Here is a 25,774-nt window from a genome sequence, read left to right on the forward strand (position 1 = left end):
AGTGCCAGTGCACTAAGGCAGGCCTTCTGCGAAGTCCACCTCCGCACCAAGCAGCTTCCACACTTGTTCCGGGGTCACCCATGACTCCCATATTCACCCTCCCACCACGGACTAAAAATCTGACTTTTTGGGGCACTTTCTCCCAGGTCAGGTTTATGGACCCAGTAATTCTTCCGATTCTGTGCTCCCGAGCCGGGAGTGAAAATTCAGGCCAAGGTGCCCAAATACGCGCCAGGATATTGAGGTCGGTGAGCAGGGGACGGGGCCCGCTCGTCAACACGTAAAATGACGCGGGATGGCGTCGGGTGGAACTCCCGATGTCACCCTGCGTCATTTCAACTTTCAGGTCAGCAGGGGCGCAGCTGAATCAGCTGTGTGCCCACCGACCTGTCAACGGCCTATTGAGGCCATTTAAAAAGTAATTGAAATAATTAATGGACCTTCCCGTTCAACCTTAAGGTTGGTGAGCAGGCCAGGAGCCCTGGTGGGCATTGGAAAAAGCATGAAACCTCATCCACGGGCGGGGAGAGGTTTCATGAGGGTTTTAAAAAAGTTTGATTAAAAGTAATGGACATGTCCCTACTCATGTAACAGTGTCACATGAGGGGCAATGTCAGGGAAATTTTATTTCTGTACATGGACCATTTTTACATTTGGAGCCGATCTCCCTGAGGCAGCACTTAGCCTCAGGAAGATGAGCGATCTCTTCCGCGCACATGCATGAAAGAGCACACTCTCGGCTGAAGGAATCTCCCCCAACTGCACACATCACGCTGGGCAGGCCTTAATTTGCTCACCCACGTAAAATGGCGGTGCGCCCCCAATCAGGGGTGCTGATCGGAGGCACGCCTGCTCGTGCCCGCTTCCGCACTTCCTCCCCAACGGCGGGAAAATTCTTCCCTTGGATATGCAAGGAGGAGTTAAACTTCAGGTCAACTTGAATGAAATTCTATATAACCTGTCGACAGGAATGCAATCTAGAGGGAATTGGGTCATTTGCCAATTTACTCCTCCTGTGTCTAAGTGGAATAGTTTTGAAAATCAGTGCAAATGTTTGTGATTACAGCAATTAGAAGAACATAACTAACTCCCAGATAGTTACCCAGATAGTTTATTTTCTCCACATCACCAAAATCAGTAGATGTCTATCATCAAATCAGTCAGATTTCCCTGGTAGCTGATTAGTGCCTAGATTCTCTGATAACCCGCTAGATTAGGGCGTATATTATAGTCTGGGAAGGCTTGCTCTATTTTTGTACCTGTAATTTATGGTTTTGAATTCAGACTAACAAGGAGATTGTGTATGTTGGGATGTGATGAGAGGTGGTGTGACAATTCCAAAATTCAAATTCAAAATTTTGCGTAAGGTTTATCAGTGCTGAATTGGTTCTTGTTGATGTTGCCTTTTTATAACCATCACGACAATTTCGTGGGGTTAAAAGTCATCTTTCCGCACTTTTGGTAATAAATCATTAGAATTACATCTCATGAAGAAATGTCAACAATTCCTAAATGTATTTCATCATCCACCGTTGCATCCTGTTACCCAGCACCTCAAAATCTTTGAAATTTGTTCCAGATTGAAGTGAGCTTTGACTGACCATGCATCAAGTGAACCATACTTTGTGATTTTTCTCTAAGTACATTATGTTTGTGGTCACAGTAAGTTCTAATAGACATTTTGTTTCAAATAATCATTTTAAGAATTAATTTAAAGTTATTTATTCTATTCAATTTTGAAAGTGATATCTAATTTGTATGATACTGACAGATTTAATCCAAAAGATATACAAAACAGAATCTTTCTCTTGTAGTTTGCTAATCTGCCAACGATTTAAAAGCAGATGAAGGTGGTAAATTGGGGATCCCAGCCCATTTGTACACTGGTTGTATATTATGGTAGCAGTGACTTGAGCTCAGGAAATGTCTGCCCATGTTCTAATTATTTCAGTGATGGAATGATTTCAGATGTGGCAACATCTGTGGAGAGATAGAGTCATACAGACTTGAAACGTTAACTCTGTCTTACTCTCCACAGATGCTGTTAGGCCTACTGAGCTTTTCCAGCATTTTTTGTTTTTGTTTCAGATTTCCAGCATCTGCAGTATTCTGCCTTTATCTTATGATTTCAGACGTCACTGATTTAGTTTACCACCTCAATTTGAGAATTCTTAATGTACATGGCCAAATTAGACATCAAATCAGTCATCACATTCTCAATGCGCAGATCCACATGATTTTATTTCTGGGAGGAATCTAGTGAAGCTCCCGGTAATGGTAAACGAGGTTGACGGGGCTCTTCGTTGATCAGGAGGCAAAATGCCAGCTTCCCAACGATGGGATGAAAGTGGGCGGCACATTAAAGGTGGATCGTGGTTTTTGCATTAAAACACATGGTCCCCAGATTAAATTGTAGCTTTGTGATTAAGTCAGTAGCAAATGAGAAACATGTGCCTTCAGATTCACGACTGGTTAAAAAAGTAGTGTGCAGCGCACAAAGTGGTCCTCCTGGTGCATTTAGAGTGAATAGGAGCTGCTTTTCTTACATGTGGAACTTTTTTAGACCAGGAGAGGAGCTGAGCTGTTGCACTGAACTCAGATGGCAGCTTTCCAAGGGGATCGGGCATGGCTGTCCAAAGGTGGTGTTATGGGATGTGGGGACCCTAAAAAGGGTCAGAGGGGACAGAGGGAGGGAGCTGAATGACAAAGGGAAGGTCAATCACAACCAAAAGCAGCACAAGCATATAGAGGGGAGATCAAGGGTGATTGGGGCCAGATGAAAGGCGATGGAGGGAGGGTCGGGGATAACTTTTGGCAGGTCGAGGATGACGGGGATAGGTCCAGGGTTGTGGGGGATTTTGAGGAAGACAACTCAATGGTGACCAGGCAGCTCTAGGTTGACAGACAGTTGATTAAGGGTGGTGGCGGATTGCTTGAGAGTCACAGAAGGCAGGACAAGGGTGACAGAGGGAGGGTCAAAGGTGATGGAGGGAAGGTCAAAAGGTGACTGAAGGAGGGTGCAAGGTGACTGTTTGCAGCTCAGAGTGGGATTGTCCAGGGGTATAGCTGCAACAGCTAGAACAGGTGGCCAGAGACCAGGTCAAAGAGGGTGTTAGCCACAATGGGATAGGTGGAGGAGGGCATTAGCCACAGTGGGGTGGGAAGAGATGTATAGGTCCTGAATCAATTAGATCCTGAATCTGATGTTAGAAAAATGAGAGGACTCAAGCTTTGGGATCAGAAATGAACTTTTGAGGGAACAAGAGTACGATTGAGGTAATTATGCACGGTCATGAAATCCTTTGATCTGTATGTCCCTAGGTGTTAAATTAGCAGTCTATGGTGATAGTAACATCTAAATTATAATGCTTGTTACATTGGTTCCTGCCTAGTAACAAGGGTGGGACCCTCTGGGACGGTTTTGATGGGGCACCAGATCAGTTTAAGTGTCAGTGAACAATTCTTCTTGAAGTCAGTTTGAGGCCATCTACCAGCCAATAAGTGTCACAAAGAAAAATGAACAGAAACAGGTTCTAGTTAAGTTAAAGAAAGAGCCGTAGGGAGCAGGCTTTAAGTAAAGAGGGCCATTGGGGATAAGGTATCCCTTTGGAGCAGTAGTGTTCTGCTTGGCATGGCCATAGACCTGTAAGTGTGCTTGTAAGTTAGTGTTTCAGTGTACTCAGAAATCCTGGGAGAAGGAACCTCTGAAGGCAAGGCTGAAACGTTGTGAGGTGGGCCATTGTTAAAGCCGAGTGGGAGCAACTTTTGGAGAGAATCCTAAGGCAGGTTCTTCAAACGTGGATAAAAACAAAAAACAAAAAACTGCGGATGCTGGAAATCCAAAACAAAAACAGAATTACCTGGAAAAACTCAGCAGGTCTGGCAGCATCGGCGGAGAAGAAAAGAGTTGACGTTTTGAGTCCTCATGACCCTTCGACAGAACTAGATGAATCCCAGGAAGGGGTGAAATATAAGCTGGTTATATTCCTGACATCTGAGTGGGTTCTTGAGAAATCCATGGGGTGGAATTTTATGGCCCCTCCCACCAGCGTGATCTTCCTGTCCCGCTGAAGTCTTTGGAACACCCCCCCACCCCCCCACCTCCCCCCCACCCCTCCCCTGTGACGGAGCTGTAAAATTCTACCCATGAATTCTGTCCTGGTTGCATCTGTCATTTACCCTGTAGTGTGGTGTGTTTGATCACAGTTCGTCTGTTAATTCAAATGTACCTCATCCTTACTCTGAATGTTAGAATATAAGATACATATTGTAAATTGTTTTATCTTTCTGACTTTGCATAGCAAAATTTGTTTTTGTTTGTTCAAAACCCGTGGAATCTTGTGACTATATTCCAAAAGCAGGTGTCTTGAATCTCAATCACTTTAAACAGGATCTCCCCCGCTTCCCAGGGTCTGGCCAAGGATCGTAACAGCAGGCACTGACTTCATGGGCCAAATGGCCTCCTTCTGTGCCAGAAATAACTCTATTTTTGTGTAGAATTAAGTCTGTTATGTATCAGAGATCATCACACTTCAAAGTGTCAGAAGTAGTAAACAAAACGTAAGCAAATTAATTCAGGGTGCTGTCTTCTGATCTCAACACAGGAATTTATAAACTTCTGCTGATCTTAAAACTTCCCCAATAATTAACTCCTACTAACTTCAGGATTTTGTTTTGGGTAACAATTAGATATTGTGGCCCTAAAGGGACAGGTCATGTTAAATGTGCTGTACTTGAGCAGAAAAAAGAATATTGTGCCTTCCCTGGTCTAACACTCTTGTCCTTATAAAGCCATATAGCACCCAACTTGCCTCGAGCAATTTAATACCAATATTTCTAGATATTTGCTGAAAGAAGGTGGGATGGAGTTGGCTGAGGAGTCTGCAGAAAGTAAGGCAGTTAACATTACAGGATGCATTAAATTGTGAGATAGCAGATCATGGGCCTACAAGCAAAAGGAGAGATCTAAAATAAGAATGTATAAATATATGGAGAAAGAGAACAGCTTAGTAAACATCCCTCCACAAAACCACTTAACTCTAACTGATTTAAAGGTATTGGCATTCACAGCAATTGGACATTGTGTTGTGAAAGTGATAGCACCTGCCAACCTACAAACCTCCCTCAGAAAAACAAATGAACCTTCGTGCTGTGTCAACTGATCTCACTCATAAGAGTCCTTCAATGTGTCAGCAAGACTATGCTGCACTCTAAGGGCAGAATTTATTGCCACCCCCTCCCAACCTGAGACGAGTTTGGAGGCGGAGGTGGCATTTAATTGGGCGAGGGGGTGCATTGTGGGGGGCCTGCCACCTTCCCGCCTCCCCACATTGATTCCAGTGTGGGAAGGCTCGTGAATGGCCTTCCTGTCCGGATGACAACTGGAGCTCTTAATTGGGTGGGCAATTAATGTCTAATTAAGAACCTCGTCCTGTGTGGGAGTCGCTATCCCAGGAGCCCAAAAAGCAAATCCTGGTGCGTTTGTTTGTGGGCTTCAGGGAGGGGGCGGTAAGGGGGTGGGGGAAGGTCCCTTGTTAAAAGCACAGTGCCTGACTGAGGGACCCATCATTAGGAAGGGAAAGGGGTTGTCTGGGTCGCTGAAAACTAGCCCCATGGTCGTGCCTCTGACCCCTGTCCCGCCACCCCCATCCCACTCTCACTCATTTGTGGCCTGGGGTCTCTCGTTGATCCTGGGCCTTAGGTGGGTGCATTACCAGCAGCAGCCACCATGTTCCCAGTGTCGCTGATGTTAAAGGGATGGTTGGCAATTACTGGGAAGGGGTGAGATTTCCACCCCCGGTGTTCTTAATTACGGGGAAGGCCCGAAAGTGGCCATTAAGTGATTGGCACTTAACAAAAGATCAAGAAAAGTAGAATCACATTTAGTATTAAGTAGAATAACATAATTCACCTTCTGGCTTTCAGAGTCACAGAATGTCAGTCCATAATAATCCTTCTCCAGCAGGTTGAGGTGCTCACAGACCAGATCAAATAGCACTTGGCCCTTAGCACGTTTCTATGAGATTGAGAAAAAAAAAGTATTACAACACATGGAGTTGCTGTTGAAAGAATAGGTATTCGTCAAGTTAAGCACTTAAAATCCATTCTCAAGCTCCATACAGGAGTTTATGGAGCTGCTTTTCAGCCCCTTCATGGCTCTGCAAAGATATCTACTTGTATACAAATCAATCCGACAAAGTTTCTCAATCTTGGAACCATATTTCAACAAAGTTGTGGGAATTAAAGATATCAGTGAAGAGTCCAAGGCTTGCGATAAAGTTAGTGGATCTGATATGCACAATTTATGTTGCATTATGGGAAGGAGGTGATACAGTTTCTCTGCCAGTCACAGTAATGTAGGGGAGAATTTTAACCTAAAATACAAGCAGGTTTGGATCAGGTGGGAGGTTAAAATGTTAGAAATCTGAATCTCAACTTGCCGACTTCTGGTTTTAAGTGAAGTGGATCGCGTCTGTGACCAGCCTTTAAGGAGGGCGGGGGTCCTTATGGTCCTGCTTCTTACGACATGTGGGAAACTCAATCATGCTCTGATTGAAGGGCTTTGCTATGTGAAAAAAAAAGTGCAAAACAAAAAACCCATATTGACAATTCTGACCATCTTTCACTGGCTACGTAGGGCACTACTTAATGGATCTAAATTTTCAGCTGGTATTGAGTCAAGAGTTTTATGGCGTCCACAAATCAAACTCCTTCAATGTACATTTCCAATGGCACTTACTAGGGATATGTTGCCTGTGCCACACCTTCCACATTAGTGATTTGTGACCAGAGGTGCAACTACTGACTTGCAAAGCGCATTCACAGATCAGCTCAGGCTTTCACAGAGTGGGTACCAATTTCATTATTAATACACTATGTGCCATCATCCATTCATTTCTCTTTATTCGAAATGAAGGTGCAGGATGTTGAAAGCCCACTGGAGATGGGGAACCAAGGCGGGTGGGCCTGGAATTTCCCAATGCCAGCACCTTCCTGCCTCTGGGCCATTTTTACGGAGCAGGTTGGCAGGGTAACGTGCTCTGCTTGCAAGCAGTGTGGAGCTTGTTAATATAATTAAAAGCCTTATAAGGCCAAAGATCAGAAGCGGACTGGAATTTTCCAGTCTGCCTGAGGGACCCTGTAGCACCCAGACCCTGGCAGGTGCCTGGAGCGGTGTCCTACCAGAAAACTGGGGGTTTGTCCGCTGGAAGTGTTCCCCCTCCCACAACGGCAGCCTTGCAGCTGTGGCCTTTTCTTTTTTAAATAGTTTGTAAAAAGTGCTGAGGACGCACCGCCACCTTGAGACTCCCCCCACCCCCCCTCCCTTACCGGCATTGGCAGTCTGCAGCTCCATTAGTGCTGGATGGCCTCCTATTCACGCCCCCAGCACTGGGAGCCTTCCCGACATCCTTGATTAGATGGCGAGCACACCATTAGGCCACTAATTGACCATTCCTTTGAATATGCTGGGTGACTATTTCTGACTCAGGACCCAAGTTTCTATCCTGGTGTCAGAGTGCCGACTCCAGGACAAGAATCCAGCCCAAAGTGTTTGATTTGTCTCAAAAGGGGGTCTATTCAAAGGCTTTCTGTGCTCATAAGCTATTTCTGCGTGACTTCCTCCACTCATTTAATATCACATTTCTCAAACAGCATCACTTACTTTGATGAATACTGTTGCAGATTTAGCTTTGATTTCTTTGGCGAATTGTTGGACGGTAAACTTACAGAACATTAAAAAAAATTCAAAAGCCTTTGTAACCCAACTACATACAGATTCTTACTACCATGACGGCTCCCTTTTCCCTAAGGCATCAAAGACTCAAGGCAAATATCTCAAAGTAGTTAAATGAACAAATGCAGCTGTGAAATGCCTCCTCCATTTCATTTCTTCACACCTAAAGTCAATGGCTTATTCGGTTCTAACTTTCTTTGATAGCACGCAGATTGGTTAATGCAAAATTGCTTTAGAGTCACCGAGTCATTAGGGCACGGAAGGAAACCATTCAGCCCATCGACTTCATGCTGGATCTCTGTACAGCAATTCAGTGAGGTCCATACCCGCTTTGTCTATTCTTTTACCACATTGGCATATCGATTTAATGAGAATTATCATCTCAAGATGTGGTCTTCCCGGGGTTGCAATCGATAGTAATATCTTTATGGGCCATGTTTCATTGTTGTGTTCACCTATGCTTTAATGACTACAAGCTTTTAGCTTCCTGAAACTGGCCTGGCTATTCTGAAAATATCAAATTATGAAATGGTACTGAATCACCCTACCCACAATATTGCTCTTACTGTTCGTGAATTCTAGATTTTAAAAAGCAACTTCAAAGAAACCATCAAACAAAAGGATGTTTATATTAAAGCACTCCAGGGTTCAAAGGGTGGCATGCAAGAATGCTAGTGCAAACTTCTCAAGTCACCTCAAATTAGCGCAAACAGAAAAACATCGAGGCAAAATGCAGCTCGCAATCCAATTTTTGGTCCTAGTCTGCAGCTGACTTCTCTGAAAGGTTTACGATTTGTTCTGCATACAAGTTTTTTTCCTTTCACAATTTCAAAATGCAGCTGACGACTCAGAGGGCGGTGGCATTATCAAAAGAAGAATATAGGAAGAGTAAAACAAAAACAGAATTACCTGGAAGAACTCAGCAGGTCTGGCAGCATCGGCGGAGAAGAAAAAAGTTGATGTTTCGAGTCCTCGTGACCCTTCAACAGAACATTCAATGTCAATTGCGCCGTTAATGGGCTTAATTCCCCTCTTAATTGTTGGTGGGCGCGCTTCCAACTTTTGCGCGTGCCCACCGAGCGAAATATTGCACAAGTGAGCAATGACGTCAGGACACTCGCTCAACGTCTTCTCGTGCGATTTTACCTCTGATCAGGTTGGGCCCGTGCCCACCCATGGGACAAAAAATTCTGACCATAATTTCTGCAGATAGGAACCTCACCTTTTGCAATGACCATTTTGTCATTCTGCCTATATCCTTAGGTGTCAGCCTCAGCTTAGCGCGCTGCATGAGAGAGTGGTTATACTCTTGTCATTGAGTAAGAAGGTTGTGGGTTTTCAACCTGTTCCAAACACTCGTGCACAAAATCCAGGCCAACAATTCAGTGCAGCACTATCTGGGACATTGTCTCTTGGTTGAAATGTTAAACCGAGGCCCTGTCTGCTCCTCCAAGTGGAAGTAAAAGATTCCACAGCATTATTCAAAGAGCACACAGAGTTCTCCCAGGGTCCTGGACAATATTTATCATTCAACCAACATCATTAAATAGATTATCATTATTTCATTGTTGTTCGTGGAGTCTTGCTGTGTGTAAATTGGCTACCAGGTTTCCACACATTACAACAGTGACGACACTTCAAGGTGCTTCATTAGTTGTACAACACTTTGGGATGTTCTGAAGTAACAAAAGACACTTTTAAATGAAAGTTCATTCTAACTTACACAGGTCTCGACATGCTTCTCACTTCCTCTGAAGGGCTAAGTCCACTGGAAGATTTCGATGTTCCACCCCCACTCAAAACAAGGCTTCTCAGGAGCAGGTGCAGCATAGCGCAGAGTAACAAAAGGCAGGAAACTCTTTTCAGGAACTAATGGGTAAGGTTCCTCCTCCTGTTGCTATGAATGTTTTACAGGACAGAAGCTTAGAATGGGTGAACATTACCCCTTCGATGAAGAGAAAAGAAGTGGGTAAAATCATGTGTTTGTGTTGTGCTTCATAGGACAATACTGCAAGCATTCAGTCACTAACTTGGTGCCGGCAATATGCCACACAACCAGACATCTCTTTTGGTGAGAGTGCAGTGCCTCTTATCATCTCCATACTTTTCCCTTGTACAGCATGAGATGCTTAAGGTTAGGCATGATCCCACCTCCTCTACCCTCCTGCTCATGACCTCTCTTGAGCATCATGAACTAAATTCTCCTACAACAAGGCTAAATAAATTAAGGGGTGGCTACGGTTGAAGAGTGTGTACTAAGTGGCACTTGAACTGAAATGAAATTATTAAACAGTAGGGGGTTTCAAATTCTGCTTGCAAGTAGTTGTTGTTAAAAAAAGATGGGCAGCCATCATGTAAGATTTCAAATTAGTGCTTCCCTTTTAATCAGAGTGCATTATGAAAAGTTTGTGGACGATTTAGATGGAATTAAAATTGAGTTTAGGAGGTACATGTATGATTACTTAATTTCTGCGGGTCACACAAGCTTAGCCCAAAGTGTGTGTATTTTGAAATTAATAATCAAAAATGCAGTATCTTCTATATATTTGTATCTGAATAACAAGTTAATTTGACTCATAATAAGACCACATAATTGCCTCACAAATCCCCAATTAAATATGGAGAACAATCCTTCTTCAGTCCTTTCAAGATGGATAAAAAATGAGGATGTTCCAATGGGTTTTGATGTCACCAAAGAGTGCTGATATTATTTTCACTAAGAATAACTCCTTGTCCTGAAAGAAATAATTCAAAACTCAGCTAATTTATCCAAAACACAGTTACATTCCAAGAAGCTATAATAACGGTGCTTTTCTGAGAAATGTATAACCACACTGTTTCCAGTTCTCTTGGAGAAACATTGCCTGCTTTAGTATTTTGCCTTTCTATTTTGTTTGGGATGTCATTTTCTTTCTGAAGAAATCTGAAGCAGGAGTTCAGTGAATTTTAATTTACCTTACTGGTAATTTTCACCTTATAGAATGGCAGAAGCATCTGTGGGCATGCTCCAGTCGGCAATTTAATGTAACTGTTAGCTTTGGATTATACTAATCCAAGTGCGTGAGAGAATGAAAAGTGCATGTTCAATTTTTAAGGTGACCAGGGACCAGAACCAAAAGGCAGGGGGTGCAAAAATCAGTTCTGCCGGCTGGCATGCCAATTTACCGGCACCATCCTGCCACCTGGTTATTTTCCCCAGAGGTGGGATTGGGGTTGGCAAGGTTACCCATCTGCAAGTGACGGAGAGCTAATGGAGGATGATTAAAAGGTTATTAAAGCCTGTTGTCAGGAGCATCAGGGGCTAGGCCAGCTGACTGGAGGCAGCCACCGAGTGGCAGATCTGGGGTCCGTCACTGCAGGCAGGTGCTGCTCGCCCGGCCATAGGCCGCCCAGCGAAGGGGCTCCCTCTCGACAATAGCGGCCTGGCTGCTAAAGGCACTTAAGTTTAAAGTATTAAAGTTGGAGAGAGGGCGACTCCATTTTGAGGCGCCCTTTCTCTCTTAGCTGCATTGTGGGCTTCATTGCCTTCCAAGCTGGAGGCCCTCCAGTTTCAAGAGCTCACCATTAAGGACAGGTGGCTATTTCCCAGGCAGTGCAGGGTTTGACCTCCATTTGACCCAGGCATTGCAGTCCCAACCCATAGGGAAAAACCCTTCCCCTGATTTGTTTATGGAAGCTGTCATCCATCCACTTTTTGAAAAATTCTTTGCGCTGCCTTCTTGAACTGCTGCAGTCCATGTAGTGTAGGTACACCCACAGTGCTGTTATGGAGCGAGTTCCAGGATTTCGACCAATCAACTGTGAAGGAACAGCGATATAGTTCCAAGTCGGGATGGTGTGTGGCCTTGAGGGGAACTTGCAGATGGTGGTGGTCCCATGCATCTGCTGCCCTTGTCCTTCCAGGTGATAGAGGTTTTGGGTTTGGAAGGTGCTGTCAAAGGAACCTTTGAGAGTTGCTGCAGTGCATATTGTAGATGATATACACTGCTGCCACTGTACGTCAGTGTTGGAGGGGGTGGATGTTGAAGTGGTGGAGGGGGCTGCTTTGTTCTGGATGGTGTTGAGCTTCTTGAGTGCTGTGGAGCTGCGCTCATCCAGGCAAGTGGAGAATATTCAATCACACTCCTGACTTGTGCCTCGTGACAGTGGACAGGTTTTGGGAAGGCAGGAGGCGAGTTACTCTCCGCAGAATTCCCAGCCTCTGGGTACAAGAGCAGGACACTATGTCAAGCTGTTGCTTGACTAGTCTGTGGGACAGCTCTCCCAACTTTGGCACAAGCCCCCAGATGTTAGCAAGGAGGACTTTGCCGGATCGACAGGGTTGGGTCTGCTGTTGTCATTTCCAGTGCCTAGGTCCATGCGGGGTGGTCCATCTGGTCTCATTCCTTTTTGCTATTAGATCCAATTGAGTTACTTGCGAGGGCATTTAAGAGTTAACCACATTGTGGAGGGTCCAGAGTCACATGTAGGCCAGACCAGGTAAGGATTACCGATTTCCTTCCCTAAAGGGCATTAGTGAACCAGGTAGATTTTCACAACATCAACAATGGTTTGATGATCACTATTACATGGGCTGTTCCAGATTTATTAACTGGATTTAAATATCACCAGCTGCGGGATTTGAAGCCTTGTCCCCAAGGCATTAGCCTGGATTACAAGTCTGGTGACATTACCACTATGCTGCTGCCTCCCCATTTGTGTCTGGCATTTATATGATGAAGAGACATCACCATGCAATGCAGAAACAAAGTCACAAAAGTTTCAGATGTCGGATCAGTGAACAGCATTACCATCAAATTCAAGTGGATTGCATTGTGCTTCCTGTTTTTATCTTGGTTGGAAAGGGTACTACTTAGCTTATTATTTATATGAAAAGCTTTTAGATCTTGCAGAATAGTGATTCGCAATGAAAGGGCAGAATTCAATGTCAAGTCCATCCTGTGCCTGGTGCTGGAATCTCAAGGTTAAGTTGAAACGATATTAAGGAAGGAGCTAAAAAAGAGCTCTGTTTTGTATGAAGAGCATGGTTTAAAACCATTCTAAATTAATGAGTTTTTTTTTTGGTGCATTTAGTTCACTGCCTGCAGTGCCTGTGCTTGTGTTTTGAAGTTACATATCTGTGTGTTGATTATATGGCTTAGTCCATAGACTTCAGCCCACAATCATTTCTCTATCCTTATTTAGAGGCAGCACTTAATTGTCTCACATTGTATCTGTCTCATGTTATAGAAGTAGTCCCAAGAGAAAAACAAGACCAACAAGTACTAGCCTTTGGCTGCATTCAGAAGAGGTATTTTAAGATAAATTTACAAGTCAACTTAATGCAGTTGCGGGCGGTAACAGGTAGTATTACATAGCTTAAGTAGAATTACATTGAACTTGCAAGACAGAAACAGAGTCAACTAGTCCAGGTTGGTGCGTATCCTCAATCCAAGCAGTAGTCCTAATGCAGTTCCCATAATCAGCCACCTATCTAATATATTCTGACAAGTTGACATGATTTCTGCTTCAATAATTAACTCCTGAGTTCCTCAGCCTCTCAACCCCTTTTGTCTGAAAAAGATTTCCTTGCTTTCTGTTCCATTATCCTGTACTGTACTACATTTCAGCATAGTCTAAATTCTATGTTTGATATTTTAATGCTTTGATGTTCATTGGGCAGGATGATTAAGCCCGTGTCAAGAACATGGGAGAACTAAGTAGCAAATCATTAAGCTAAGTTGTAGGATGTGCTGAGGATCATGCAATGACATCAGCCAATTTCTGGTTCTCTTGGTAGGAGCCAACCACATCCAGAATAGTGCAGATTTCAGACAAATCTGCTTGTCAAAATCACCAGCGTTTTAAAAGCAATGCTTTAGTCTCCATGAAATCAGTCACTTAATCCTTTGGGAACTATTTTTTGCGCAGTAAAGCTTCTTTTCTGTCCAACCATTTGTGAATATCTCATTGTGAATTATGTCATAATTCAGACTGCCTATTATACAGACTTTACTTTTACCATTCTTAATAAGACATGAATTAGTTTAAATCCATAAAACTCCCATAGTATATTCTTGTAGCTACAATAAAAAAAATCCCACTCCCATATTCCTAGTATTTGATTACTTCCTATGTAATCTTTATAGAATGGCCTTCCATGCTGTAATTACTCAGCCCGTCATGTCCGTGGTGCCTCTCTGCAAGAGTTGCTCAAACAGTCCCACTATTTAGCCCGCTCCCCAAAGTCCTGCAAATTTCCTCTCTTCAGGTGCTTATCCAACTTCCAAAGCCATGATTGAATCTTTCTCTACTACCCTCTCAGACCGTGCATTCCAGTCACCAACCACTTGTTGCATAAAAAACAAAGTCATGTAAATGTAATTGATGGGAAAAAAATACAGTATTTAAGTTCCAGGAGACAATAGTAATCATGAAACACATTACTCAGAAGTCTATCCCGCTTCTGTACATTGTGTTATCAGCCAGCTCCCTTTTGAATGTTTGTTTGAATTCGCACTCATTGCACAAAAGCTTTCAATGGTCTTTCTAACTCAAGTAGTCTCAGAACATGAAAAACCCTATTGTGGTAATTGAGATTCTTTAGGTGGGTATTGACGCAGTGAACCCCCTCTGTTTACCGTGGGCTGCATTTTCTGATCGGCGAGCGGGGGCGGGGCCCACTCACCGACGCGTAAAATGACGTGGGGTGACTTCGGGTGGAATTCCCGATGCTATCCCACATCACTTACATTTTCAGGTCAGCAGGGGCGCAGCCGAGTCGAATGCAGGCCCACCAACCTGTCAATGGCCATTACAAAAGTAACTGAAATCATTAGTGCGCTTATCCGTGCAAACTTAAGGTTGGCGGGCAGGCTGGGAGCCCTGGCGGGCCTCGGAAAAAGCATGAAACCTCGTCCACGGACGGGATGAGGTTTCATGAGGGATTTTAAAATTTCAGAGTGTGTTAAAATAAAAGTTATGGACATGTCCCAACTCATGTGACAATGCGGACAGTGTCACATGAGGGGACATAGCAGTGAAATTTTTTTCCTCATCTTTATTTAAAGTTTCAAACCTGAGCCGATCTCCCTGAGGCAGTACTTTGCCTCAGGGAGATCTGTGTGCTCTTACGCGCGAAAGAGGGTACTCCCGGCTCAGGAATCCACCACCACCATCCAACCCCCCCACTCCCCGCTCACACAGGGAGCGCATAGCGCTTCCTGGCGCATGTCAGGCCTTAATTGGCTTGCCCATGTAAAATGGCAGCATGCCCCCAACTGGGGGCACCGATCAGGAATTCGCCCACCCGTGCCTACTCCCGCACACCCCTCCCGCCGGGGGAAAAATGTTGCCCCATGTTTCCAATCATTAGATTTCAAAGAAGTACATGACACCATTTTGCAGTAGAATAATGCCAAATGTATTCCATTTTTCTTGTGTGTTGGTGATATTCCCATCTAGCAGGTTTGCCCAATCAACAGGATTCAAGCCCTCTGCTTTCTTTACAGAACTGGGTCTCTTGAAATCCAGAATGAGCATTAGAGTTTTCTCACGTTCTGGATTTCAAGAGAATAGACTTGCAAAGACAGTAGAGCACTTGAATTGGATCCACTGGACAATCCTCTTTGGAGATATCAAAATCTTTTTAATGCTTTGCTAATGGTGAATAACAGGTTTGAGCATAGGAGAAAAAGTCAATAGTTGTTAGAATGGAAGGATAAGTCCACTTTTAACTAATCTCAATCACATTTTTCTTTAGCCTATTTTTGGTTAAAAAATAAGACAAAATGGGGGAATTAAAATCCCTTTCACCAACAATTATGATTATGATATTTGAAGTCAAATAGTTATCATGCTTCTATGACATTCTTTGGTTCACATTTTGATTAAGATATTGGGTTAATACCTCACTGCCTACATTAAAAGACAGACTGAGAAATAACAGATGATGCACATAAGCCTTGTTCACAATTTTTAACCTAGCTGGAACTAAGATTATTCAAAAATTCCAAGAGAAAATTTTCTTAAGATTTTACTTTAGTTTCATGAACGAAAACATTATAGTTAAACATTATGATGCACCTTACACTTACAGCAATGTTCAGTTCATCCGATTACAGTTGTTCACCCAGCTATTGATGTAAATAAATTGAGTCACAGTTAAGAAAAATACCTCAGATGAGGCCTAGGCAGATTCAAGACGTTGCAGACCTCATTGGGGTGAAGTTGTTATATAAGCATTATATTTTAAAGCTATCCAAAAGTGACTGGAAAGACTTCTTTTGAAAAGTTTTACAATAACATTATTAGCAGCTCTTAGTCAATCGTGACTAAGTGCACAGGAATAACAAATTTGAGATCCACTAGCTCAGAGCAGTACCTACCCCTGGGACCTCCTCAGCTCCATGGCTGAGTGCCCCCTTCCTTATAGTATATTTTTCCTGTGAGCAAGTTGCTTAGTCAGTATTTCATATTGATTATTCAAGTCTTTTCAAATTTAATGATGACATATAAAGTGAACAGTAGTCTCAAGCTAACTGGAATATTAATATAAGAAAACAGGAATTATTAGGTGAAAAACAATCAATCCTCGTAGTTGGATGATTCAACCAATGTTCCCTCTAAATTTTCTTTGTACTGGGTGGGCTACAAACTCCTCTGAGCACTGCATTGTCCATGTACAGCATACATTTTAAAAGTCCTTGACCGATGTGTGGTACCTTCCAGACTGCTGTGCGGCCTAAAAGGATAATGAAGTTGCTAACTAATCATAGTAATCAATCTCTATCAATTAGTTTTCAACTGACCCAGGGATAAAGTGAGAAAAACCCCCATTAAGGAGAGCTCTAGGACCCATAATTCCAAAATCACCTGTTCCTCCTTTGCACACTTTGGGCAGGATTTTCCCATCGGCGAGTGGGGTGGCGGGGCCCACTTGCCGACGCATAAATGATGCGCAGTGAAGTCGGGCGGAACTCCCGACGTCACCGCACTCCATTTAAATTTTCAGATAGGCGGGGGCGCAGCAAAATCAGCTGTGAGCCCGCCGACCTGTCATTGGCCAACTGAGGCCATTGACAGAGTCATTAAAGTAATTAATGGACCTGCCCATCCAGCCTTAAGGTTGGCGGGCAAGCCGGGATCCCTGGCGGGCTTCAGAAAAAGCATGAAACCTCAACCACGGGCGGGATGAGGGTTTCATGTAGCTTTTAAAAAATTTAAATTTTTTAAAAAAGTTTTGGACATGTGCCAACTCAGTGACACATGAGGGATTTTTTTTTTCTCTATTTTTAATATTTTTTTTATTGTAGAGCCGATCTCCCAGAGGCAGCACTTAGCCTCAGGGAGATGAGTGCGCACTTTCGTGTGCACGCACGAAAGAGGGAAGATGGATCAGGGAACCCCCCCCCCCCCACCCCCCCACACCTGCACAGGGAGCACATAGTGCTTCCTGGCGGACATCACGCTGGGCGGGCCAACATAAAATGGCGCTGCGCCCCCGTTTGGGGGCGCCGATCAGAGACACACAAGACCACACTTCAATTTCCCCCTCGATGGGGGGGAAAATCCTGCCCTTCATTTACCACATATCATGTCTCAAATCATTCATATACTGTATCCCAGGATCTTATTGATATCTGGCTGCCAAGTGAGCTTTGGATGTTGGAACAGGTGGGGGAGAGGTGAAAATATCATAAAGCCTTCAAAGATATAGGGAAATTAAAATACAGCAGTTTAGCAATTACCCTCCAAGATATCAGTGGATGAATCCTTACTGCAGCCATGATATCCTTTGTTTGCAGTGGTAATAAACCATTTAACCTAAATAGCCTAGAGCCTCCATTAAAATAGCAGAGAAAAATCCCATGAATGCAAAATGCATTCATATTCTAATATTGCCAAGAGTAGTTTATAGGCTCATGTGATATGTATGTAATAAGTCACCTTTGACTAGAATGGAAATATTCCATTTTGGGAAGGGCCCAACAGAAATGAAGAATAAAGATTGCTTACCAAAGACAAAGATTCTTCAATGGGCTGGATTTTAACTACCGGGTGTCTGACCAGCCAAGTGCCCAGTGCCCAGTAGTGCCAATGAAATGCCCAGTCCATTTTGAGGGCTAGACTTCATTACCAGAACCCTGGTGGGCCAAAGGCAAACAATGGATACTCAGGATTTAGTGAAACATCAAGAAATTGCAGGCCGACCTGGCCAGGGAAAAGGTCAAGTTGGTCCTCTTCCCTCCTCGTTCCACAAAAATAAATGAGAAGTTACTTAAGGGTTTCCCACAAGACAGTATTTTTGAAAGAAAATTGCCCAGTTCTTGAAATAAACAATTTTTGAAGCCATGAACCTTCGATAATGGGAAAAATAAAACTAAAGTCAATAGTAAAGGTGCACAGAAAGCTTCAACTAAAAGGTCAGCCATTGCTCAGTGGACAGTCGCCTTGCTTTGGGTCAGGAAGTTCAAGCCCCACTCCAGAGACTGAAAAACAAAATCGAGGGAACACTTCAGTGCAGTACTGAGCGAGTATTGCATTATTGGAAGTGGCCTCATTTGGATGAAGTGTTAAACTGAGGCTCCATCTATCGTCTTGGACAGAATTAAAAGGTCTCATGGCATTGGTTCAGGAGCAAGAGAGTTCTCCCCAGTTCCCTGGCCAATTTTTATCCCTCAATCAACATCACCAAAACAAATTACCTGGCCATTGTTACATCACTGTTTGTGGTAGTCTGCTGTGTGCAAATTGATGGTCGTGTTTCTAAACATTATGACATCGCCAACACTTCAAAAGCACATCATTGGCTGTAAAGTGCTTTGGGGCCTGCTGAGGCTGAGAAAGGTGCTATATAAATGCAAGTCTTTCTTTTTGTAAAATTACAAATAATTCCTTGCAGAATGGAATTCACAAGATTATTTAGTGGACACTACAAAATTATTTTCTCTTCCCTATGCAAGTCTGCTTTAAATCGTCAAACTATTTTCAGTAACTATAAAATGAATCAGTAATTTGTTTTTTTTAATATAATGACCTGTGATGAAAAGGTAACATATAACTGCAAAATTCTACCTGAACTGAAACTTCTAGCTTTACTGGAGTGTGATTTTAAAAAAAGCACTAAGCATTCTGCTTAATGAATGTGCCTGTTTTAGAAGGAATATGCTGACCCACAGCTGCAAATGCAATAAATCCATTTCCCTTCATTCTGGCTGATTTTCTTACCACAAGTTGAAAAAAAAAATCTTTTAAATAAAAAGCACAAGAGCAAAGTAAGCACCAATCACAGCTGCTGATTCAGCTTAATAACCCAGAAGAATAATTCTGCCAAAGGAACTCACAGCTCAAAATTCAAGAAGGTATTGTTCTGCAATTAAATTCAGCAGAAACAAAATAATTTTCCCCTGTAGTTCTTGAAGGAGGTCATTAAGCTTTTTGATTTTTGTTTTAATATATATTTTGAATAAACCAGTTATCTGGCCTGTGAACCATGGGCTCTCAGTGGCCTGAATTTTGCAGTAAGCAATGAAGTGATGATGCTTACTACGGACCTCAAAGATCTTTCTGGGTAGCTGTCTTTGAGGTCAACAGCAAGTGCCGTTGTTTTACCAGTGAGGTCGAAAGAACAGCTTTACTCTTACAGGAAAATGGAGCAATAAATTAAATATTGTTGGCACGTCATCGAACTCGAACTTTTCATTTCTAATTCTTGACTAGTACTTCTTTTTGAAAACTGACCACTTTACACATTTCAACATGCAGTGTACAAATTTTATTCCATGTGTCTTCCCTGACTCCGCAACTGGAGGTGACCCAACTTTCTACCTCCCTCTTTTGCTGCGAGGAAACAGAGCAGCAAGTCAATGCTCGACATCACTGATCTTTTCATCTAATCACACCGATGTTTCCAATATCACAGTGTGGTAGCTGATCACTGCATGAAATTATATTACCAATTTAGTATATTCAGTGCTATCAGTTATACTCATACCTAATGATGCCATTCATAATTCTGAAATTACTCTGTCGGGTACTAGTGTACAAATGCTTATCATCGTTATCTGAAATTGCTCTCTCCCTGCTATTTTTTGGATGTGGCATTAAAAATAAATCAGTTAATGGCTCCAACAAAGCACTGTCATGCAGCGCAGAAATTTTTTTAGGCATTTTTGCACATCAGTACCCCACAGGATAATTTCAGAGCCTTCGTCTGGTGTAAGTGATGTAGGTGAACAAGAAATAGATTACATGCCAAAAGTACGTATAATATCTTTTTAATGCTTAAAATTTTTTGTTCCATTATCTTCAAAGTTACTGACAAATTTTTTCTGCTGCTATGCAATTTTAACTTAATTCAATGCAATTTGTCCTAAATCCAGGGCCTGAATTTTACTTTTGGTGGGTGCGCGCAATCGGCAGATCTGGGAGCTGGTTGGGAAACAGGCCCCCGACTGCATTTTCATGCTGCCTGGCCAATTAATGGCCAGCCAGCGTGAAACGTGGGCTGAAAAGCTCAGCGCCGCCAGGGTGGGGGCAGGGAGAGGGTGGGTGATGACGTTTCCGCAGGCGTAGGTGAGCACTGCGAGAAAGATCCCTGAAGGTAGGCAGCTGCTGACTGAAAAATCATCAAATAAAGGTTTAAAAAGCCGCAAAAAAAAAATGCCCATGCATCGCAAACACCTGATATAGCTGATAAAGTGCTGTCCACAGATATTTTTATTTTATTTCATAAATAAATTTCATCCCGCCTGGCCAATTTGCCAGCCGTAAGGTTGGACGGGCCACGGAAAAAAAATCAGAAACGATTGCGCTATTAACGGGCTTAATTGCCCTCCTCATTTTTCGGCAGACGCACTCCTGACTTTTGCGCGGGCACACTGAACGAAATATTGCGTGAGTGTGCAATGACGCCGGGACGTTTGCCCGAGTCTTCTCGCGCGATCTTACACCCGATTGGGTCAGGCGCCCGCCCACCTGCGGGACATAAGATTCAGCCCCAGGTCTCTCTTCACTGCAGTGCAGCAGGACACATCTGCAGGAAACCAATTTGCAATCCAACAAAGCAACGATTTAATAAAGGTCAATAGTGGGTATCTGAAAATATGACTGTACATGTTTAGCTTTAAGAATATCCCATCCCACTTATGTAATGCTTTGGCTTTATGCAGGGGTATTGCCAAATCCAAAGTGCCGTACGAGTGTGGAAGAAAAGACAGGGAGGAATGCGATCACCACTCAAGCACAAATAGCTGCTCATTAAGCTGGTTAAAGTTTTCAGCTCCAAGATTCAGCAGATGCAGAGTACAAACATTTAACTAAATTTTAATCTAAGGTAAGTTAGATTTGGGACTGTAACAGCCAGACCAATACGTGGTTTACAAATCAAATAGTATTCCTTATCACTGACATCCTTTTTGTTTATATTGTCTAGCTGTGTTGATTTTTAAAATATTTTTGTTTCAAATAGCAGTGCCGGTGACATTGGGAGAACTGGTTTGGGTCAGATATTGATCCCAGCAATGTGGTGGAAATGAGAAGTGGGTGGACAGCTGAAAATGGTCAAAGAGGTAGATCTTAAGGAGCACCTTAAGAGGAGCAAAGCTTGGCCTGAATAGCCAAGTGGTTATGGTACTGGGCTTGCAACCCCAAGATCAAGAGTTCAAATCTCACAATGGCAAACTGTGAAACATGTAACTTCATCTGAAACAGATGGAAACAGGTTTGTACTCGAAAGAGTATCAAGAGTTCAAATCTCACAATGGCAAACTATGAAACAATGTAACTTCATCTGAAACAGATGGAAACAGGTTTACTCAAAAGAGTATCAAGAGTTCAAATCTCACAATGGCAAAATGATGTAACTTCATCTGAAACAGATGGAAATGGGTTTGTACTTGAAGGAGTTGCATCTTCTAGGCTTGGCCTGAATAGCCAAGTGGTTATGGTACTGGGTTTGTAACCCCAAGATCAAGAGTTCAAATCTCACAATGGCAAACTATGAAAGAATGTAACTTCATCTGAAACAGATGGAAACAGGTTTACTCAAAAGAGTATCAAGAGTTCAAATCTCACAGTGGCAAAAAAACTATGATGGCTGTCAGGCTTGGCCTAAATAGCCAAGTGGTTATGGTACTGGGTTTGTAACCTCAAGATCAAGAGTTCAAATCTCACAATGGCAAACCATGAAACAATGTAACTTCATCTGAAAAAAAACAGATGATGGCTGTTAAGAGGAGCAAAGCTTGGCCTGAATAGCCAAGTGGTTATGGTACTGGGTTTGTAATCCCAAGATCAAGAGTTCAAATCTCACAATGGCAAACAATGTAACTTCAACTGAAACAGATGGAAATGGGTTTGTACTCGAAAGTGTTAAGAGGAGCAAAGCTTGGCCTGAATAGCCAAGTGGTTATGGTACTGGGCTTGCAACCCCAAGATCAAGAGTTCAAATCTCACAATGGCAAACTATGAAACAATGTAACTTCATCTGAAACAGATGGAAACAGGTTTACTCAAAAGAGTATCAAGAGATCAAATCTCACAATGGCAAACTATGAAACAATGTAACTTCATCTGAAACAGATGGAAATGGGTTTGTACTCGAAAGAGTTAAAAGAGAAGCAAAGCTTGGCCTAAATAGCCAAGTGGTTATAGTACTGGGTTTGTAACCCCAAGATCGAGAGTTCAAATCTCACAATGGCAAACTATGAAACAATGTAACTTCATCTGAAACAGATGGAAACGGGTTTGCACTCAAAAGAGTTAAAAGAGGAGCAAAGCTTGGCCTAAATAGCCAAGTGGTTATGGTACTGGGTTTGTAACCCCAAGATCAAGAGTTCAAATCTCACAATGGCAAACTATGAAACATGTAACTTCATCTGAAACAGATGGAAACAGGTTTGTACTCGAAAGAGTATCAAGAGTTTAAGAGGAGCAAAGCTTGGCCTGAATAGCCAAGTGGTTATGGTACTGGGCTTGCAACCCCAAGATCAAGAGTTCAAATCTCACAATGGCAAACTATGAAACAATGTAACTTCATCTGAAACAGATGGAAACAGGTTTACTCAAAAGAGTATCAAGAGATCAAATCTCACAATGGCAAACTATGAAACAATGTAACTTCATCTGAAACAGATGGAAACGGGTTTGTACTCGAAAGAGTTACAATTTACTGTGCTTATCAAATGCTAGTACAAAGCACTGCCAAAAGTTAAAAGAGGAGCAAAGCTTGGCCTAAATAGCCCAGTGGTTATGGTACTGGGTTTGTAACCCCAAGATCAAGAGTTCAAATCTCACAATGGCAAACTATGAAACCAATGTAACTTCATCTGAAACAGATGGAAACGGGTTTGTACTCGAAAGAGTTAAAAGAGGAGCAAAGCTTGGCCTAAATAGCCAAGTGGTTATGGTACTGGGTTTGTAACCCCAAGATCAAGAGTTCAAATCTCACAATGGCAAACTATGAAACCAATGTAACTTCATCTGAAACAGATGGAAACGGGTTTGTACTCGAAAGAGTTAAAAGAGGAGCCGTGCAGAGGTCTGGGAGGGAATTCCAAAGTTTAGAGCCTTGGCAGCTGAAGGCACAGCTATCAATGGTGGAACAAAGGAATGGGGGAGTGCACAAGAGGCATAGCTGGAAGATGTTACAGAAATGGGGAGGAGTAAGGCCATGAAGGGATTTGAACAAAAGGATGAGAATTTTAAATTTGACGTGCAGCTGGGCAATGTAAGTCATCAAATAGAAGGATTTGAGTTAGGATGTGGGTCGAAGAGTTTTTGATAAGCTCCCATTTATGAGGCACAGAAGATGGGAGGCCAGCCAAGAGAGCATTAAAATAACCCTAAATCCAGGGCCTGAATTTTACTTTTGGCGGGCACGCGCAATCGGAGTGGTTGGGAAACGGGCCCCAGCCTTCTGAAGGTCACAAGTGCATGGCTGAGGATTTCAGCAATGGATGGCTGCGAGAAGGATGGAGACTGACTTTTAAACATAGGTGTCCTTTATAATGGAGAGAACATGGAGGCAAAACTTCAGCTCAAGGTCAAATAGCACTTCGATGTTACAGTCTGGTTCAGTAGTCAGGGAGAGGGATGAAATCAGTGGCTAGGGAACAGAGGCAGGAATGGAGACTATGGGCGGGATTTTCCGACCCTGACACCAGGTGGGCATTGTCGTGGGTGGGACAGTAAAATTTAGAGAACCGTTAAAAGTCAACGGTTTTCAAGTCAAAAATCCCACCCAACTTTTTTACAAGGGGTATGAGCACTTTAAAGGCTTGTGGGGTCTACTTTCAGATTCCAGCTTAGAAATATCTCCATTGTAAATGCTTGGCTCAGCCTTCCACTTATACTGCTGCTGGTTTTAATAGTGCTTAGAAAATGCTTTTCCAGAGCATGTTATTTCCCTCCTCCCATTAGGATGAACAGCAGGAAGTCACTTCAATGGCTCAAAAGAGAGGTGGCAGGTCACTGCAAAAGTCGACAGTGAAAGCAAACTATATCTTAGCCTTGCTCCGATTCAACCTCAAGCCCCAGAGGTAAAAGTACAATATTCTGACCTGTTGCAAACCCCAAGCCTCTTCTGCTGAAAATGATCATGATTTCTAGCTGACACTCATTATGATCCAGCATTTTAGAAGTAATGCAAAGAAACTGCTACCTGCACAGCCAACATTTTACCAATGGTAGTTCGTTTCTATATTCACATTAATGAAGTGGACATACATTGCAAGTCATTTAAAGCAGATTATAAATGACTTACTCAACCCTAGAACATCCAGAGCTTTATTCATGTGATTTATTTCATTCCATTTCTGTGTACCTGTGGAAGATTTTCCATTTTAAAGCATGAGCCTTTATAGGTCAACTACTTCAGTTGCCCACACACTAGCTAATAAAACAGTCATTACGAATGTTCTGCATTTTCTATTCTGCCTTAAGTAGAATGTGTAAATAATTACTGATCAAGAAATAGGCTACTTGTTATCCAGCAGTTGATGAGATTTTTTTCAAAGCTACTTCATTTCATAAACCTAACAAAATTATATATAAGTATTGTTAAGTAGTGGACATTACTAATTAACCATGCAATATTCTGATTCACAAAACGTAGTTTCTGCAAAAAGCAGAAGCTTTAAAATTGCTTATATTACCAGACACTTAGCAAGGCATTTTCATAATAATCTAATATCAGCCCATCATAACTCTGTTGTTGCGAGTCCCACAATGGAGCAAGTCCTTGTTCTTTTTCTGAATCTGTTAGTATTTTTCTACATGTTCATTTATTTTCCAGTTAAAAGTTGTGAATGATTCAGTTTCAAAAGCCATTTGCTCTGGTGCATTCCATATTCCAATATCCTTAAAAACCTTTTAACATCTTCTTTTACACTTTTGGCAATAATGCTAGTCCCAAAACTCCCAAGATTGTGTTCCCATGGTTTACACTGATAACTTACCCAGCGGTGCCCTCTAGTCCTGGCTTTACATGGTCAGTGGGAGGATACCTCATTTACACAGGACAGTTAGGCACAACTGCCACTTTGGATACCATTCAGGAGTCCGCCTGCTCGTGCATGCAAGAAACTCATGTATCTGCCTATGGGAGTTCAAAGTTTGCCCAATGCCCCATCCCCCAAAATCTGGCCATGGTCTTCTGAACTAAGCTACTGGACTAGAGACATTTTAAAAGTTATTGCTCTTTGGACCTTTGTGGCCCTGACCTTTTCAAGCTATATGACAGCCATATCCCTTCATCCCTCCCATTGCCCTAGTGAATCTACACAGCCACTTTTCTATAACTCCAGTATCCTTTCTACAGTATAAATTTTTCCACGATTTGGATGCCTTATCCAGAAATTGTCTGAGCCTCATGACAGTTGTTGATTTTAGTCAATCATACATAAATTGGTCCCTAGCTGAATGCAATTATCCACTCCTTCAGCACCGACTGTTGCGATTTACTGTTCTAGCTTTTAAACATTTGATTCTTAAATGTGTAATTGACAGATTAGTTGCATACTTTTGCTTTCCTTTCCCCCACAGCTGTACCTGCAGTTG

The 25,774-nt window shown here is 42.6% G+C and overlaps 1 protein-coding gene across 12 annotated transcripts in view; it reads right to left on the minus strand.

Annotated features, from left to right (window-relative positions):
* The window catches only part of LOC121286861 (band 4.1-like protein 1), a 278,934-nt gene that overhangs the window by 81,419 nt on the left and 171,741 nt on the right, over nt 1–25,774 (minus strand). For all 12 annotated transcript variants that reach the window (XM_041204025.1, XM_041204027.1, XM_041204020.1 and 9 more), the window contains one exon: nt 5,912–6,016. In XM_041204025.1, coding sequence (XP_041059959.1) covers nt 5,912–6,016 — 105 coding nt within the window. The remainder of the gene's footprint in view (nt 1–5,911; nt 6,017–25,774) is intronic.

Source organism: Carcharodon carcharias, chromosome 14, assembly GCF_017639515.1.
Source record: "Carcharodon carcharias isolate sCarCar2 chromosome 14, sCarCar2.pri, whole genome shotgun sequence".
NCBI classification, from domain to species: domain Eukaryota; kingdom Metazoa; phylum Chordata; class Chondrichthyes; order Lamniformes; family Lamnidae; genus Carcharodon; species Carcharodon carcharias.